The sequence below is a fragment of the Charadrius vociferus genome, unplaced genomic scaffold (genome assembly GCF_000708025.1).
Source record: "Charadrius vociferus isolate BGI_N301 unplaced genomic scaffold, ASM70802v2 scaffold858, whole genome shotgun sequence".
Lineage (NCBI taxonomy): Eukaryota > Metazoa > Chordata > Aves > Charadriiformes > Charadriidae > Charadrius > Charadrius vociferus.
Genome location: NW_009649724.1, coordinates 1578451 through 1595502, shown reverse-complemented (window position 1 = coordinate 1595502; position 17052 = coordinate 1578451). Strand labels below are relative to the sequence as shown.

General features: G+C 54.1%; 1 protein-coding gene across 1 annotated transcript in view; it reads right to left on the bottom strand.

Annotated features, from left to right (window-relative positions):
* LOC104291570 (opioid-binding protein/cell adhesion molecule homolog) overlaps positions 1–17052 on the bottom strand; it is a 293742-nt gene that overhangs the window by 154839 nt on the left and 121851 nt on the right. Inside the window, exon 2 of the mRNA XM_009890823.1 lies at positions 5488–5527. Coding sequence (XP_009889125.1) covers positions 5488–5527 — 40 coding nt within the window. The remainder of the gene's footprint in view (positions 1–5487; positions 5528–17052) is intronic.

The window sequence follows — 17052 nt, the reverse complement described above, 5'->3', positions numbered from 1 at the left end:
AGTCGCCGCTGCTTGTCGCTATATCATTAGGGTGACAGCCCCATGACGGTGACTCTCCAGAGCCCCCACGACCCCGGCAAGCCCTGCTCCTTCTCCCATCCCCTGGAAAACCTCGCAGACTGAGGACAGAACATGGCATAGCTCTCCAAAGGCACACAGACACCAGTGAGGTCTTCTCAATCTACTTAGGAGATGAGAAGCAGAGGGAAAAACCCCTGCTGTGTAGGAGCCAGCTGACCCCTCCGCTTCCCAGCCCTCATCCACGCTGGAAGGTGGGTCCTGGGTCACAGGACACGCTCCCTTTCCAGTGCCGTCCCCCCAAAATGACGGCTCGCGTGAGATGCTGGGGCAGACAAAGGGAGGTTTTTGTATGATCTGGCATCTCTTTCAGCTGTTAGCCAAGGCGCGTCCTTCCCGGGCATCGGCTCTCTAATTAGTTCTATTGGTTTCAACAGTTCGGCGGACTCGGTGAATGTAATATTTAACACCCTAGAGGGAAGCCTTTCACGCCGATGCCTCTTTCATCATCTCTGCCCATCTGGTGCTCACTTTAAGCTCGCAGAGCACCACCTGCTTGGAAAACAATGAACTGGTGCGGTTCCCCGGCTCCTGCAGACCAGCCGGACCCTCCGGGAAAGGTGCGAGGCAGCCACCCCCCCCCAGCAGCAAGCCTTGACGCCCATCGTGTGTGCTGTGTGTCCATTCAAAAAGCGATGGTTATTGCGTGTTTACCCCTCTGCCCACCAAGGATGCTGATTCGAAGGGAGCTATGCAGTTTTTCCCTCAATGACTTGCTCCAGAAGAGCACGTGAAACACACACCACATCTGCAGGGATGGGGAAGTGGGCGAGCGCTCTTGTGCTCCCCCCTTTCTCACCAGCCACAGCCTCACCAGCACCGTCTTTCTCCGATTAATCAAGGATGAGGGATGGATAACTGGGTAAGGGCGGTTAGCAGAGCAAGTCCCCAGCAGCAGCAGCAGGTAGCAGGGGGGTGCGCGCACCCAGGAGCGGGGCGTCAGGCCCCCCACTGCGGTGGGCGATGTGGTGCAGCCACGGACATCTGCACCGATGCCACCTCTCTAACAGGTCTGAGCAGAAATGGGAATCGAGCCCATAAAAACCATCCGCGTTCTCCGGCCACAGCACCAGGGCTGATGTTCGGAGACATCACCGCGTCTGGAAATGATTAGATTCCTTCCAGTGACTGACACCTGCTAATAACCTGGAAGATGGGTAGAGGATACTCACATTGTCATCTCCAGCTATCTACAGCTTCATTTTCCATCATCTTTGTCACTCAAGGACAGCAGCAAAGGATATTATTGCTACTGGTATTGTTATTGTTATTATTTAAGCCACGCAGCCACGGATCTGCAGGTATCTGGGCTGGGCTGGGCGGGCGCATTACACCGGTAGATTCTCCTTCAGATCAGATGGAAATTTATGGTGAGGATTATGTATAATGTATTTTTCTATTAAATTAAAATAAGCTTCCCTTTACAAAGTTCAGCGTGTTAACCGACAGCGGGAAGGACGGTGGTTTTCACCTCACCCTTAGCCACAGAGTCTGCCCCACAGGGAAGATGGATGGATGGATGCTGACTCCCAGGGAAATACAATAATATCCTGTTTCCAATGCTGAGCTGTATTTCTGGACCTCCTGCCTCTCCGCATAAAGCCTATTAGCCACTCATCAGTGCTAAAAAAAAGTAATAAATAAATACGCCAGTGCACAACAGTGCCAAGGGCAGGGAAGTTAAAGGACATTATAACTCTTTAATTACATCAGTCGTGGAAAGAAAAGAGCTGTCATTCCCTCCTCCTTCCCTCCAGGGAACACTTGGTATCTACCTTGGCCAGAACCCCCTTAGGAAAGTTGTCGCAACATATGTCTTCCCTGTGATTCATGCCAGGGATGGGTTTAGTCCTGTATTAATATTCCCCACCCACTATTTACCGTGCTTGCATACACACACAGATACACACAAACATGCCTTTCATCTCTGGCCTTGAAAGAGTTGGGGAGTGGGGGAAGAAAACTTTAGTTAAGCTTTCAAGATAAGAGAGTCCTGTGCAAGTCACCGGCTTTAGCCTGCAGGGAGGATTTTCTTCTGAGAGCACCTTAAGGAGGGTTGCAAGGTGTGACTGCAAAGAAGGAAGCCCTCGAGGGGCTGAGGACCCTGCCCTGGGCAGCGCCACCGAGATCAACACCCGCTAAATACCAGCAGTCAGCGCAGCACGCGCAGCCCGTCCTGTACCGCCCCGAGACGCCGAGGATGCAGGGAGCCATCAAAGAGCATCCCGCGAGCGCCGAGTGTTTTTTTCAAACAAACATGTTTTAAAATATATATTTCTCCCTGACAAAAAAAACAGCCTTTGTAGAAATGAAAATGGTTGTCAAAAACCCGTCGCCCACCTCCTAAAATATCCCATTACATTTCTGTATTGAATTTCTTTTTTATCAGGAAAGTTATTGAAATAGTGATGGGAACAGCCAATAGCGCTTTCCATTAAAAATGTATCACAGCATTTTGTGATTTAAAAGCAAACAAACAAGAAAGGCAATATGAAATGTTAATGTGCACGTGAGCGGGTTTGATTTCTGTTTGCCGTTTGTTTGTCAAACATTTTCAACTATCAATTAATTATCAAACCCAGGCCGGAAAGCTGGAGCCTGATCCGCACACCCCCGCAACTCAAGCGAGCATCGCCGTTCCGGTGAGAAGGACGCGCAAGTCAGGCGGCCGCCGCTGGCAATCACCATTTCCCCACCTGGCACCAGGTTATGGGGTGGTTTTGGCAAAGTCCCATATTGCTGCACAGAAGAGCAGCGCGCGATCGTCCTTTCCCCCCTTTGAACCAACTCCAGAAGAGCGATGGGGCTGCTGCCCATCAGCAGCTCCCAGGTCACCTTGGAGGCGAGCCCATCGCTCTGTCTTGTCAGAGCCGTGTCACGAAGCCCGAGACATCTTTTGCAGCGGTCTCCGACCCCGAAGGATGCACCGCTGGAGATGGGGCAGGTCCCCTAAGGGCTCTGCGAAGGGAAAGGACCGGGAGGTGCCTGGTTCAGCCCCACATCCTTCGCTGCATTTTCCAAAGCCTTTGCAAGCGCCAACATTTACTCCAAAAGAAAGGGGGGGGGCGGCGGGGAAAGAGAAGAAACCATACGAGCCGAGGCGGGCGAATAAGGAGATATGGCAGAGTCAGGAGGCAATGGCCCAGGGGACCCATTAACAAGATTCCTCCCACACAACCTCCAGGAGCCCAGACCATCAATAAAACCCGCTCTCCTCCCCAGCCAGCCTTGCGTGGCTCTGAACTTTCCGGCTACAGGCTGCAGATTGGATTCTTCCGTCATCACCATAAAAACAGATGAATCGTCCACGGCTGAGGGACCTGTGATAAGACAGGACCCTTTAGGCAAGAAGCCACACTTCATAAAACCAGCGCTGCCGTTCAACAAGGGCTGGCCCTGCGCTGCTGGGGTGGGCGCCTGGTCCCCCGTGCTTTTCATGCCGAAAAAAAGGGGGGCTGGAGATCACCCACCCTCTTGCAACCCAACAGCTCAACGTGGCTGTCTAGCGACACGGCACACCCCAGGGCGACGCCTGTGTCGCATGCTGCCTCCGTCCCTCCCTCGCCAGGGCGTGCGAGGAGCCTCCTCACCCCAAATTTCTCAGGAAAAGCTACAGACCTTGCTCTGCTCTTTGCTGCGGGAACCCAAAGCACTGGCCAAAGCCATTTCACCGTTGGCTCTTCCAGAAACTAATCCTGCAAGGGATGGGAAGAGTGCACACCCCATCCCGGTCATGGGTAACGTGTCTCCTGCTGCGAGCTCCAGTCCCTAGAGGTACAACGAAGCATCGCCCTGCTCGTACTCACGCTGCGATGCTGAACCAGGGTTGGTGCCAGCGAGGCCCCAACTGAGACATTTCTCTCTTCCCACAACTCTGGAACAAACAGGGGACCCCAGAAGCGTTGCTGGAACCACAATCCCAGGCAGGATAGCCATGAAGAACGCCTTCCAAAGCCAGCAAGAAGCTCAAGCAGATACAGCCCAGGCTCTGCAAGGAAAGCATTTCTTCCTGTTTTGTTTTGCTTTGCATTCTCATTGCCAGGTTCATTATCAGGGCCCTTATTCCTGCACACGCTTCCCATTTTTCTCCCTCCTATCTCTCCGCGTCCAACGCAGCAGCCTGTATTAGTTTATGTTAACAAGCTGTGGCAGCAGTAATCCTGGCCTCTCCTTTTGCTGACCAGGCACATTGTTTGTCTCTGCCGCCTGCGAGCTCCCACCTAGGTGCAGTTCCCGGTCCCCTGAGCCTTCCTCCTCCACCTCCACCCCAAGCATCCCTGCGGGAACCACGCTGGGATACATCCCGTGCCCAACGCTGCGACGGCACTGCCGCTGGTGGGCAACGCAGTCCAAGTTGCAAAACCATTTCGCCCGCCCTGCTGCCGTCTCTGCAGAGCGCCAAATGAACAGCAAAGCTTGTTTTCTCCCCAAAATAGACTTTTTCTTCCCTGCTGCAGAAACAAGCGTCACCCCCGTGGCCCCGGCGTGATGGGCAGAAGGACTCGCTGCCCTCTCCTTCCCACCCCACCCCTGCGGTGTGACAGCCTGCATTTGTCTTTTCAGCTTTCACGTCCCTCCTCGGCCCAGGTTGACAGCAAACAACACTTGGGAAAAGAAGGGGGGGGGGGGGGCAAAAAAAAATATTAAAAAAAAGGCAGCTGCCGTGGTGGAGAGAGGGGGTGAGGAACAAAGAGATTTCAATCACTGCTCTGCTCCGAGGGCACCATCGAGCTGCCCGATGTGTCCGGGAGGGGAAGGGAAGGCGAACGGCAGGGGAGTTTGGCCATCACCCCAAAAATGGGGTGCCTGGGCTCAGCCCTTCTGCCGAGGGCATGAGTCTGCTCTTTATCACATCAAAGCCCCTCTTCCCATGCCAGCTCAGCCGGCCCGGGCTGGGTGCCGGACCCTCTTCACCTCCGCTCCCTTCCCGAGCCGGGAGGGATCGGACAGCCCCAGGCAAGAAAATAACCCTCCGTGCTCCCCGCTCCAGCCCAGCGCCGTGCAAAGCCTCGTGCCGCCGCACCAAGACGCCGCCGCGGAGCCCCGCTGCGCTAATGGCGGGGCTTGGGTTTAGTGCAAGCGCTTAACGAGCGGCGGCGTGTGCCGCTGATTAACAGTGTGGCTCTCCGAGGCCAAAGCAGCAAAGAAATTCAGTGTAAGAGTGCAAACAATTACTCCTTCTAGATAATCACTGTTTTACAGTCCAGACGCATGCATAAATATTGCATAATGCCGGGGCTCAGCACGTAATTGGCAGATATTATTCAAACCCAGTCACTACTTTATTGGCAAGAGCGGCGAGCTTGTCACACCTCAGGGTCAGCGACTGGACGGCTGAAGGATTTTTCAAGGGAAAGCTCAGGTAACGCAAGCAGCAGGGCAGCCGCTCCCCTAAAATGCTGGGCAAACTTTGGCGGAGCGGTCGCACGCTCACCAGCCCGTGTGGGGACTGGGGGAACTGGGGGTGTTCAGCCTGGAGAAGAGGAGGCTGAGGGGAGACCTTCTCGCTCTCTACAACCACCTGAAAGGAGGGGGTAGAGAGGTGGGGGCTGACCTCTTCTCCCCGGTGACAAGCGATAGGACGAGAGGAAATGGGTTCAAGTTGTGCCAGGTGAGGTTTAGACTGGATATTGGGGAAAAAAAATTCACGGAAAGGGTTATCAGACATTGGAACAGACTGCCCAGGGAGGGGGTGGATTCGCCATCCCTGGAGGTGTTTAACAAAAGGGTAGAGGTGGTACTTGGTTTAGAATGTTTTAGACATTTTTAGAACATTTTTAGGACATGGTTTAGAAGTGACTTTGTCAGGGCAGGTTAATGGTTGGACTTGATTATCTTAAAGGTCCCTTCCAACCTCAGCAATTCTGCGATCACGGGGAAGATGCTGCTGGCCAAACCCCGTGCCGGGGGCTGAGCTGCGGCCGCACGCCACTTTGGACGGGTCTCCTTCCCTTCCACAACCAAAGCTGTTTTGTTTTGCAAACCATCTGCTCGGCGCCCCGCCGTGCCGGCAGCGGCGAGGGGGCCCAGATGGCCGGGTTCTTTGATAATTCTTTAAAAAACGAAGCACCCGAGCACAACGGGACCATATGCCGAAGGGCCGGCCGGCCTCGGAGAGCCGTCGCACAACCCTCCCCTCCTTGGCATAGCCGTGCAGGCAGCGTCCTGCCCGGAGCCCAGCATGTTCTCTCACCTGCCGAGGGCTTGCAAGCATTTCCAGGAGCTGCTGTGTCTCTGCCGAAGAGAGATTCACGCAGTGTCCAGCCTGCACACCTTGCACGCCAGGTCCTGATCTCCCATGGGCTACGGGGGACACCAGGTATCGCGCAACCCTTGAGCTTTCCAAGATGGAATACGGGGTAAAAAGAGGAGGGTGGAGAGACGAGACTGCTTCTTTCGCAGCTCCTAGTTTAAACGCAGACACCTATACAATTACTCTGCAGAACAAGCAAGGCTGGACTCGGCTCAGAGCTCCTCACGGACAAGCTCGGTGGCACAGGAGAAAACCATCTGCTTACGGGCAATAAACCTCAGCTTCACCTCCAAAGGCACACGTCTCCCAGTTTTGCTCTGGCACTCCAAGAAACTTTCTCATTAGAAGGAAAAGGCAGCCTGAGATTCCCGTGCCACTGCAGGAACTGAGGCTTTCAGGAAAAAAAAGAAAAAAAAAAAAAACCCAAACAAACCACCTTGCAAAACCCACGCCACAATCCGATGAATTTTGATACAAGCTGCAGTGAAGGATGGCTCTGTGGGATTTCAGATAAATAAAGGCACAAAAGCCGGAGAGACTGGACTGACACCTTTCAGGCTACACTTTCCTGCCCTTACAGCCCTGAATATCAAATCCTCCCCATCGCCAGCACCCCGAACCCCACGCTCCGGAGAGCTGGTGGAAGGGACTGATTCCCGGCGGGGGAGAGATAACAGAAGCTCCCCAAAGCCTCTGCTGTTTATAGAGCGGGGATGCCAGAGGAAGGGAAACCCCTTTCTGAGCAGTTTGCATTATCAAAGATCGCTGCTGTGGTCCCACACTGCTGTCCCAGCACAGGACACAGGTTAAACTGAGCAGGGATGAATGGCAGTAGCGAATAACGGGGCTTCAGTAGCCTGACAGCCCAGCTCCCGAGCCGCCAGCATCCCCCCTGGATGCTATTCTCAGTAAAAATCAGCAGTGAGTGTCAATAAGGAAAGAGAGTACATCGGCTTCCAGAAAGAGTGCGGAAAAAATGAGTCAGAGCAAAGAAAAAGCTGCTTTAGAGCACGAGCGACCGCCAGGCACCTGCGTGCAGCGAAGGAGGGTCTGCAGGTATCACAGGCGGGCTGCGAGAATGCTGCTGCCCGGAGACCACCCGAGCTGGAGGACAGCCTGGGATGAGCAAGAGATTTGGGGAGTTCAGGGCATCCTTCCTCCGCCTTGGCCAGCCTGAAAGGGGCCAGAGATGGAGCACAGAGTGACAGAGAGAGGACCTCCCATGCCACTGCCTCCTAAGCTCCTCTTCTCAACGTCAGACTCACATCTCATCTGGAGCGCAGTAGATGAGGGCTTTTGTTAACACAAATCACTGCCTCCGACAAAGCCTGAACCAGGGCCCACAACTGAAGCAACCTAACTGCGAATGTTGATAACTTTATCATCCGACAAGGCATACGTGAAACGCTTCTCTTTTGCTAATGATACGCTGGAGAGGCGGTGAGCTGAGGCGGGACAAGGCGCCCGGCCGGCTGGTAATGAAGAACAATAAATAGTGCACAAAATCAGCCCCGAGTTCCTTTCAGCAGCCCTTGATCAAGCAGCGCCCCTCCAAATAATGAAAATCTTGCTCTATTGTATCCATGCAAATCACACGCACCGCTTGAAAGTGCGTGCATTAATAACTTATCTGTTGGGCCAATAAGAAAAAAAGAAGTATCGCATTATCTTGTCCACTTAACCATCAGAGCAGCCCTGAAGTGTATTCATTCACCTCCTATGATGCTTCCAGCTCCGCTCCCAAGTACCGCATTTGCCGCCATCCCTGACGGATGCCCTCTCAGACTGATGGATGCTGGACCCATCCCAGAGCCAAGTGGTGAGTGAATGGGCACAGGACCGGGTCTGAAGCCTTTAGGGATAACCACGACTGCCCTGCTGCTGCCTTGGGGGAGCTCTGAGCATCGCGAAACCCACGTTTCCACCCCGAAGGCAGAGGGGTCCGGCAGCCTTCCTCCCCGCCTGGGCTACTTTAAGGCTAGCCAGCGAAGGATAATGTTATCCAGGCGGAATTGCACAGGGGAATTCAGGTAAGCAGACTGTAATTAACCGAGCTGGCACGTCGCCACGTCCGACAGATGTAGGAACGCACCTTGAGAGGAAGAAAAAGATGAGGAGGAGGGAGAGAAGAGCAGAAGAGGAGCGATGGCTGCCCAGGGTGCTCGGCTGCTCCCTGCCCACGCGCCCTGGCAGGATGCAGGGAGATGGAGTGGGCGCAAAGGACCCTGCAGCACTGCCCTCCTCCTCCTCCCCCTTGGTGGGCAGGAGGAAAATCCCCTAGGAAATGCAGGCAGAGACTTTCAAAAGCCCTGACAGCAGGTAGGAGCTGGAGTTTGGTTGTCCAGCATCCTCGGGCAGAGATGGCCAACAGCACAGGCACACGGAGTTGGAAACGGGGAGATCTGTGCTCCTTTGCTGAGGAGGCTCAAATCACAGCTTTGCTGTCAGGAACACCATGTCCAGCTTTCAGTAAGCAACCAGAAAGCAGGATTTGTGTGACTGACCTGGAGCCAAGCAGCAGTAATCTCCTTCCAGCCCAACTAACTTCCATGTCAGCCCCACTCCTCCAGAAAGAGCTTAGAAAGAAATTTGCCCAGGCAAATGCCCACAAATGCACGTCCTTGATTTGTTCCGCTTTGGCCTGTCTCACGCCAGCACCCACACCTCCGAATCCCGCAGGGATGAACCTCTCCATCCCACCATACCCAAGGTGACGCACCTCCCCACCCGAGCCCGGACCACATCCCTTATGCGAGGGCATAAGAGCAGCACTGCCTCCCATCCTGCCCCAGCAGGCAACGCCACCTCCAACAGCCAGGCACGACTTTTTCCCCTTTCTCTTTTTGCTTTGTTTGATAATTTGACTTTTCCCTGCTCTGCCTCGCAATCAGATTGGCAACGACTCACAGCAAGGGTGGCTCCGCTCATTTCAGATGTCAGAGCCGGCGGTAATTGTGGCACCCACTTAAATTTATGTCAACGGGAGGAAGCCTTTGTATGGAAGAGAGCTCACCCTGCCAGCGCCGAGCCTGGGAGAGTCTTCGCTCATCATCTCCGGGGTCTTGCTCCTGCCTTCCCACCAGGCACACGAAGGGGAACACATTCCCCAGCTTGGTCCTGCTCCGGGAGCCCATCTGGGAAGGACAGTAGCCCTGACCACCCTCTGTCCTGCTGCCTCCAGAGCCTCTCCCCACCCTGCACACCTTAAACCGAAAAAAAGTAGATTCTTATTCTGCACACAGACTCCCAAAATCTTCCCCTGCCCTCTCCTCTCGCAGAGAGAGCCTCAGCTCAGCATTTCCAGATGCAGGAACGTTCCCCTCTGCGGGGATGTGCCAGGAGAGGGAAGGGAGCCGGCGAGGGAGCTGAAGTCGTCCCAACTGTGGGGAATTTCGCTCTCCAGGTGGGAGCTTTGCCCATCTGCAGCAGCAAACGGGTACGGCGGGGGCCGGGCGCGGGAACACGGCATCCTGCAGGTGGGACTTCTGCGCCAGCACTTCGCCACAGCTGCCGCGCCGAGCCCAAGGGCACCCAGCTGCTGGAAATGCTCCGACAGAGCTGCCAGCAGCTCGTTATCCTGCAGGAGATGGGCCCCGGCTGGGAAAAAGGGTCTGAAGCAAGACGGTCCAAGAGTTTCCCAGGAGGTCACCTCCCCCCCTGCCACCCCTTTCCTTCAAGCAGAGTGACACGGGAGGGGACCAGGAGCAGGAGGAGGGTGAAAAGCCTTATCAGCATCCCGGCCAGACAAGAGGTTTTGCAAGTGCCAGTCTCCAAGTGGCAACATCCCCAATGCCAGCGCTGCCCGGGAGCCACCGAAGGCTTCACAACATCACATCGTGTGCTGTCACCTGGCTAGAGGCTCCTACAACAGAAGAACAGCCGTCTCCTCCCCTGTGAGGACAGGTCCAAGGGGACTCCTGGGGCAGTCGGACCCTTCCCCAGCACCGGAGCCAGCTCGGTCCCCGCATTCCCCAGGGGTGGGAACACCATGAACACAGGCAGGATGGGGCTCGCCTGCACCCCGGTGGCATGTGGGAAGGGGTTGTCCCTTGCAGGTCCCTTGCCTCCTCTCGCACATGGGAAGGATGCAAGCACCTAACTCCAGCTGCAAGGGTGGATGGAGGAGGACGGGGAGAAGCAGAAACCTCACGGGGTCAGGCAGAGTTTCCAGCCACCCCAGTGTCACATTTGCTACCGTACCGCCTTCCCCTTCCCCGGCCTCTCTAGAGAGCTCCCATCCAGAAATGGAAAATTTTTCTGAGGAGCGCGGTTGGGTAATAAAAAAAAAAAAAAAAAAAAAGGAAAAAAATAAAGCCAAACCCCACAATGCCAAAAACAAACATTGCAAACGACAGGACACATCAAATATTAAAGGAATCAAACTCCTCCTGTCAGCAAGGAGGACACAGAGACTGTTCCCAGATGTGGCAGGGCTGTCACCTTCTCTGATCAACTCGGCTTCAAACAGCTTGTCAGAGGAATGTTCACGCTTTCGGGGTCCCTAACCCCGGTGCCTCTCCCACCCTCGGCTCCCTTGGAGGGCCAGATCCTGCCCTGGTGTAAATCAGGCTGGAGCTGCTGCAGAAAAGACTCTCCCCACTGCTCAGGCACACTCACGGCACGTTCCACCGGCAGCAGCAAGTGCTGGTCACAAAAGGGGTGATAGATTCCCTGAAGGGGACAACCCCCAAAACACCTGGTTTGGCCAAAACAGCCCACAGGGGAGGCCAGAGCATCCTTCACACCCCAGGCCCCTGTTTGGGCATGCGCTGGAGAGGACCTCCTGGAAGAAGATGCTGGCACACACACAGGGCGCATCCCAGGGACTGCAGCCCACCGGCGAGCCACACCGGGGCAGGGACACCAAGGGACAGCAGACACAAACCGTTTTGCTCATGATCTCCATCTCCTGCACTGCCCTTCCCCTCGCAGGAGGGACGGGGATGGACTGTGTGTAACCCACAGTGAAAACAGGACAAACAGGGATTAGGAAATAGGGGAGGAAAGGCGTTTGGCTTAAGAAGCCCCTTCTTGTGGTACTACCCCACGTGGGTATTTTGCTCGCTCTAGGGGAAGGGCTGTCCCTCCAAGGACTGGGATTTAGGCTCTCACTGGGGAAGCAGGAGATGCCACTGCTGGAACCCACTTGGAAAGCAGCCCCTTTCCCAGCGGACCCATCCCAGGCAGCTCCCACCTCCCCAGCCCACGCAGCTCCAAGCACAGCAGCACCTTAGGGGCTGGATCCTGCCCACCACGGGCAGCGAGAGAGCAGCTCTGGGCTCTCCATCCCCTCCCACGCCGTCCCTGGCACCTTGTGCCACAGCTGCAATGTCCTTGATAAGAGGTGACACACCCCGGCCATAAAGCAACCCTCATTCTGCAAGGGAGAGAAAAAATGAGCTGTCTGGGACCGGTCCCGCTAGTTGGACCATTTCTCCAAGCACCTGATCTCACCTTCCCAGGGCAAATATTAAATATCCCTGTCCCAGCTGCTGGGAAACAGTAATTCTCACATAGGGCACACTTCTATCTGGACATTAACCAGCCATGCAAAGCCCTGGAGGTACGCTGCCCGGGGCTCCCGAGGATGCTAACTCCGCATCGTCGGGTGATCTCCAGCCACACGTAGTTACATTCACAGCCCGGATTCAGCACCACGGTATTTTGTATTGTTGCCTGAGATCCGACCTCCGAATCTGGGCTTTCCGAGCCTGTGAACTTCATCTTTGCTCATGGCTGATGCCAAGAATATTAATAATAAAATAAAAAAAACACGAAAACACCAAAAAAACCACAAAACCCGACAGGCTTTGCAAGGTGGCCACATGCCAGGTTCATCTGTTCCCAAACTTCTCAAAGTTTCATGAAATCCCTCCCTCTCCCTGCAGCACAATAGTGCCTTCCCCTCCCTCCCGGACCCCACCGAAGACCTCTCTGACCTCCCCCCCCCTCCGCAGCCTCCCGCGGCACGAAGCTGCAAAATAAAGCAGTATTGGACTGAACCACCGCCGGCAGGGCACCGGCTGCGCCTCCCCTCGCCCCGTGGCCTCCGCCCGTGTGCCGCAACCTTTTATTGCGGCAGCAAATTGCTAATGGCCCGGCGGTTAGGCGGGGAGATGGATATTGGCTTTCCCATCGAAAAGCAGCTCTCGCAGCCGTTTCCCCAGGTCTCTGCCGAGCGGCGGCAGGTCCCATTTAGCCGCCACGTGAGCAGACACCGGGGGAACCACGGCTCCGGAGCTCATTCCAGCGCTGATTTAGGCACATTAAACATTCAGTAGCCCGCCAGAATAAACACACAGAAGATCTCACGGTCCTCTGGGGCCCCCCTGCAATGGGTTCAAGCGGGGATCTCATCAGCCCCGGGATGGAGTGAGAGGTGCCGACAACTGGCAATACCCCAAGCTATGGGCTCCATCTAAAGGTCTAATGAATACTTTTCAGAGCGTCCAATGCCCTCAATGCCCCAAAACAGCTCTTCTGAGGGCAACACCAACCCCGAGTGGCTGCTCTTGAGGGGGTGCCCCCCCCAGCACCGACCTCCCTCCCTCAACACCCCCTATTTTAACTTCTTCCAGAGCACAGAGCGATCTGCTCTCTAATCAAGGGAGCTCTAATGCGGTAATGCCAGTAAATTGTAATTAATTTTCCCCCTAATTGATGCGTGGGAATATCCGGGACCCTCATTCTCCTGCCTTCAATTCCTTTATAAATATGTGATTTGACAGGTTAATTTGAAAGTAAAAGTTCGGTTCTTTACAGCAATCCAAGCAGAAGCCCCAGAACACAGCCTGCTGTCTCGCTACGTGAGGCGGAATGAAAAGGGTTGAAGTTAGGTTACAGTCGTCATCATCATCATCTTTTTAATTTCACTAATTTAATTTCTATGTGTGGGTCCCCCCCACTCTTTTCTTGGAAGATAATAAAAGCTTCATTTCACAGTCCAGGAAATTTGGCAGCAAAAGGTGATAGACAGCCAAGGAAAGATGGGAAAGACACGTAAGAAGGGTGCGCTTCCTTCAAAGTTAAAACACGGTGCTCGGCAGCCCGGAGAAGGGCAGAGGAGGGCATGCAGGACACGGCGGCACTAAGAAACATCTTTCCCAAGGTGGCAAAGTGAAATCAGGCAACGCTAATGACTGTGCTCGATGCCAGGGGGTGCAAAAGCACCCCGCACCAACAGGCAAACACACCGGCAGCTCGCTTCACTGCTGCAGAAGTGCCGGGTGACCTTCCAGGAGCTTTAACGACTTTGAGGGCTCTGCCTTGCCGCCATTAAGCTTTTTTGGGGGGGGTTGAAACTCCTCAAGTCCCAGGCTATTTTGTCCGCCGGCCGCAGCAGCACGCGAGCGCAGGGCACTGCTCCCCCCTGGCACTGCCCTGCGCAGAGCGGCGCACACGCAAACTGCTCCCGGGGGAACATCTAAACACGATCATCACATGAAAGATTTCCAAATCCTTCTCGACTTCTTCCTAATTAGAAAGGAAGCATCAAACCCGGCCCTTTTTAATAGGAAGAAACAACCCAGTTTGATACATTTAATCTTTCTAATGAGAAGTTGCATCGAAACATCCCCTTTCCCACTTCTTGCCTGAGCTTCAGCGCCGTTTCCCATTTTCCAGCCCACTCCCCGCAACCTCCGCGGGGCTCCAGCTTTGGGTCTGGCATCGAGTCAGTCTGGAAATGCCATCCCATGCCCCGGCATCCCTCAGCGCTAGAGGCCAGGGGCTCCTCACCTCGCCGTTCCCGCGAGGATTAACGATAAGAGCTCAAGGAGGTGGGGAAAGAAAGGACTAAAGTCACCCCGGACATTCACCAGGAGAATTGCAAAGGATAAAATAAATGCGAGTCTTGGATGAGGAGGACTGGCAGAGAGTCGAACTTCAATACCGGCTGCCGAGGATATTTACTGGAAGCAGATCTGGACTAAGCAAAGCATATGGGAATACTGTTCCTCCAGAATCAACACCAGCGCTGACTCTCGCCAAGCTGCGTTTTGGGGCTTAGGGGACTTTTTTTTTTTTTCTTTAATGGAAATCTGTAGGACAATGTGAAAAACATGCCTGGATTTATGTCCCTGTCCTGCCAAAAACGATGTTCCAGCAGTACATTTTGCGAAATCCCTGCTCCCGTTTGCTGTTTTCTAACCACGTCTCTCCCTCTTAGTCACAAACTGCCCTTTTCATCCACACAGCCAACCGCAGCGGCAAAACACCAGCAAAATCAACCCACAACAAAGGCGGGCAGAGGGAAAAAGAGGCCTTTCTTGTCCATTTTGGAATAATTCAGAGATTTGGTGGAGTTCCAGGAAACGAGAGAAAACTATCCATTTACAGTTCCAGATCTGATCCCTGTCCATGCCTACCCCCAAAAAATACTTGTATGAATTAGTGCCGATTGCCTCAATTCAGAGCGGAGGAACTGCGCCGCCCCGGTGAGGAGCTGGGAAGTTTTCCGAGCCCTGGCAAGATGCAGCAGGGACCTGGTTTTCCTATCGCAGGCATCTCCCTCTCCTGCCTGCCGTCTCTCATAAAGGGGAGAGATGTCAACTGACAATTTCTCAGCGATTAAAAAAAAAAAAAAAAGAAAAAGAGAAGAAAAAGAGAGTTTGTATCTACTTTAGGTTATATTTTTATTGCCAGACGCTACTGTAACATTTGCTCTGATTACCAGATTAATCACCAGATTGCAAAGCCCGTTAAATAAAATCAAGTTGGACAGTTGAGGTGTTCCAAGAGCGGTATCTCTCGGTGCATGTCCCAGCCTGCTGCTCTCCCTCGTCCTTCCTCTTCTCTGTCACTCAGCTCGAGAGAAAGACCTTTCCCCAGCCAAGATAGAAGGGGAAACACAACACTTCCCTCCTGTTGGGGGATGTGAACCATTGGGAAACACCAGTGCAGCCGTGTCCCAGCCTCCCCGGCATCACCCCACCTCCTGTCCAAGCTCTGGTTTCCAACCCCACACATCATCAATTAGGGTGATGGACAGCACAAACAGGGGGAGATATGTTTCACAACCCTTGGCTCAGGACTTTGCAAACGAGCGCTGTAGATCTCCCCTTCTCCTAATGTCACCTGTCAAAGCCTCCACTCTTCCCGGGAACAGGAGCCCGCATCAAAGCACAGTTAAATGGGGTGTAAATGCCTCTTTCATGCACAGAAAATGGGCTGGTTGGCAGTAATAGGGGGAACTGTAAATGCTGTCAGCGGCTACATTTTGTTTATTGATTTACACCATGTAATGGGATGACTCGATTTGAATCATATACGCAGGTGTCATGTCCCATTCATCGCCATTGGATTTAATAAGAGGAACGCTGCGCTGCTGAGCTCGGCTCTGCGGCGGGGCACAGAAACTCCCCAGGGCTCACGTGGATCCTAAACCCCTCGGGTCTGTGAGCCCGCCAGCAAAGCCAGAGTTCGGAGGCTGGTAGCCTGGGGCTGGAGCCAGCCATCCCATACCTATAGTCCTTGGGATGTTTGCAACGGCACGGGGGCAGTTTTTGTGCTTGCTCTAATTCTGGGCTGTGTAATTCCTTGCTAGGCACGCACAGATTAACCCACCTACCAGCCTAAAACGCCTTCCAAAATTCCCCATCTCTGTTGGTATAACCCAAGCACGGTGACTGCACGGCTCCTCCAGCCCTCCACCTTTGCATGAAGCTCCCTCGTGCTTTGGATGAAGCTCCCTCATGCCGAACCACTGCCTGCCCCAGCCAAATCCCAGGTTGAGTCCATCCGAACACGGAAAACCCAAGGGATTTCTTGTTTCTGCATTGCCTGTCTCTCAAATGACACAGAGGAATTAAATTCCATTGCTTAATTTCTGCGGCATCTGCCAGGCTTCCCCCCCAACACACACCCCCAAAAAGAAGGAATCCAATCAAGAACCTCTGAGCGTATCACCCCAGTGGTTACGGCGCCAATTAGGAGAGAGTCAACCATTCAAATGGCCAAGCAAAACAAGGCAAATGACAAGTAATTTAAACCCTGCTGGGCACTCTATGACCGAAGGCAAGCTGCCGTGTTGCAGCGAGCTGCCGCAGCCACTAATTGGTAACCACACAGAAACCTGCAAAAAGCCTTAAAATCATGCTCCAGGTACAGCGGTGCAAGACACACAGCTCCGGGGCGTTAGATCTGCCCCAGCTCCCATCACCTGAGTGTCCCCGAGACACTTTCATTTCTACGATGGGGACAGAGGGGCACAGCAAGCCAATGCGAGGACAAGAATATATTGCACATCCCGGGACTGCAGATAGCCCTTCCCATTCCCAGACCTCCAAAACAACCCAGAGCTGCCCCTACAGAAGGAGCAGGGTCTCTCCCGAGCACGGTGACGACACCGCTCGGCACCCCAGCCCCGAGCCCCCCTTTCCTTTCACCGCTCCCTTCCTCGCCAAGCGAGGGGAGGCAGGCCAGGGCTGGCATCGTCTCCGTCTTTTCAGGTCACGCTTCCCCTCGAAATACCATCACTCGGAGCAATGAAGCTGTCACTTTTTGTATTTTTAGTTTTTCAAACCTTATATTTCATTCCACCGCCAGCTGCTGAAAAGGACGAGCAAAAGGCCGGAGCAGGGAGCAAAAAATCAATACGCTGCAGGAAGACAGAAGATCTGTTTCTACTCTTCATCTCTGACGCCAAGTACCCGGGGAACACAGCTGAAAACAAGGCTGTGGGCTACGGCCCTCATGCTGACGGAGGGGCCCACGGATACCGG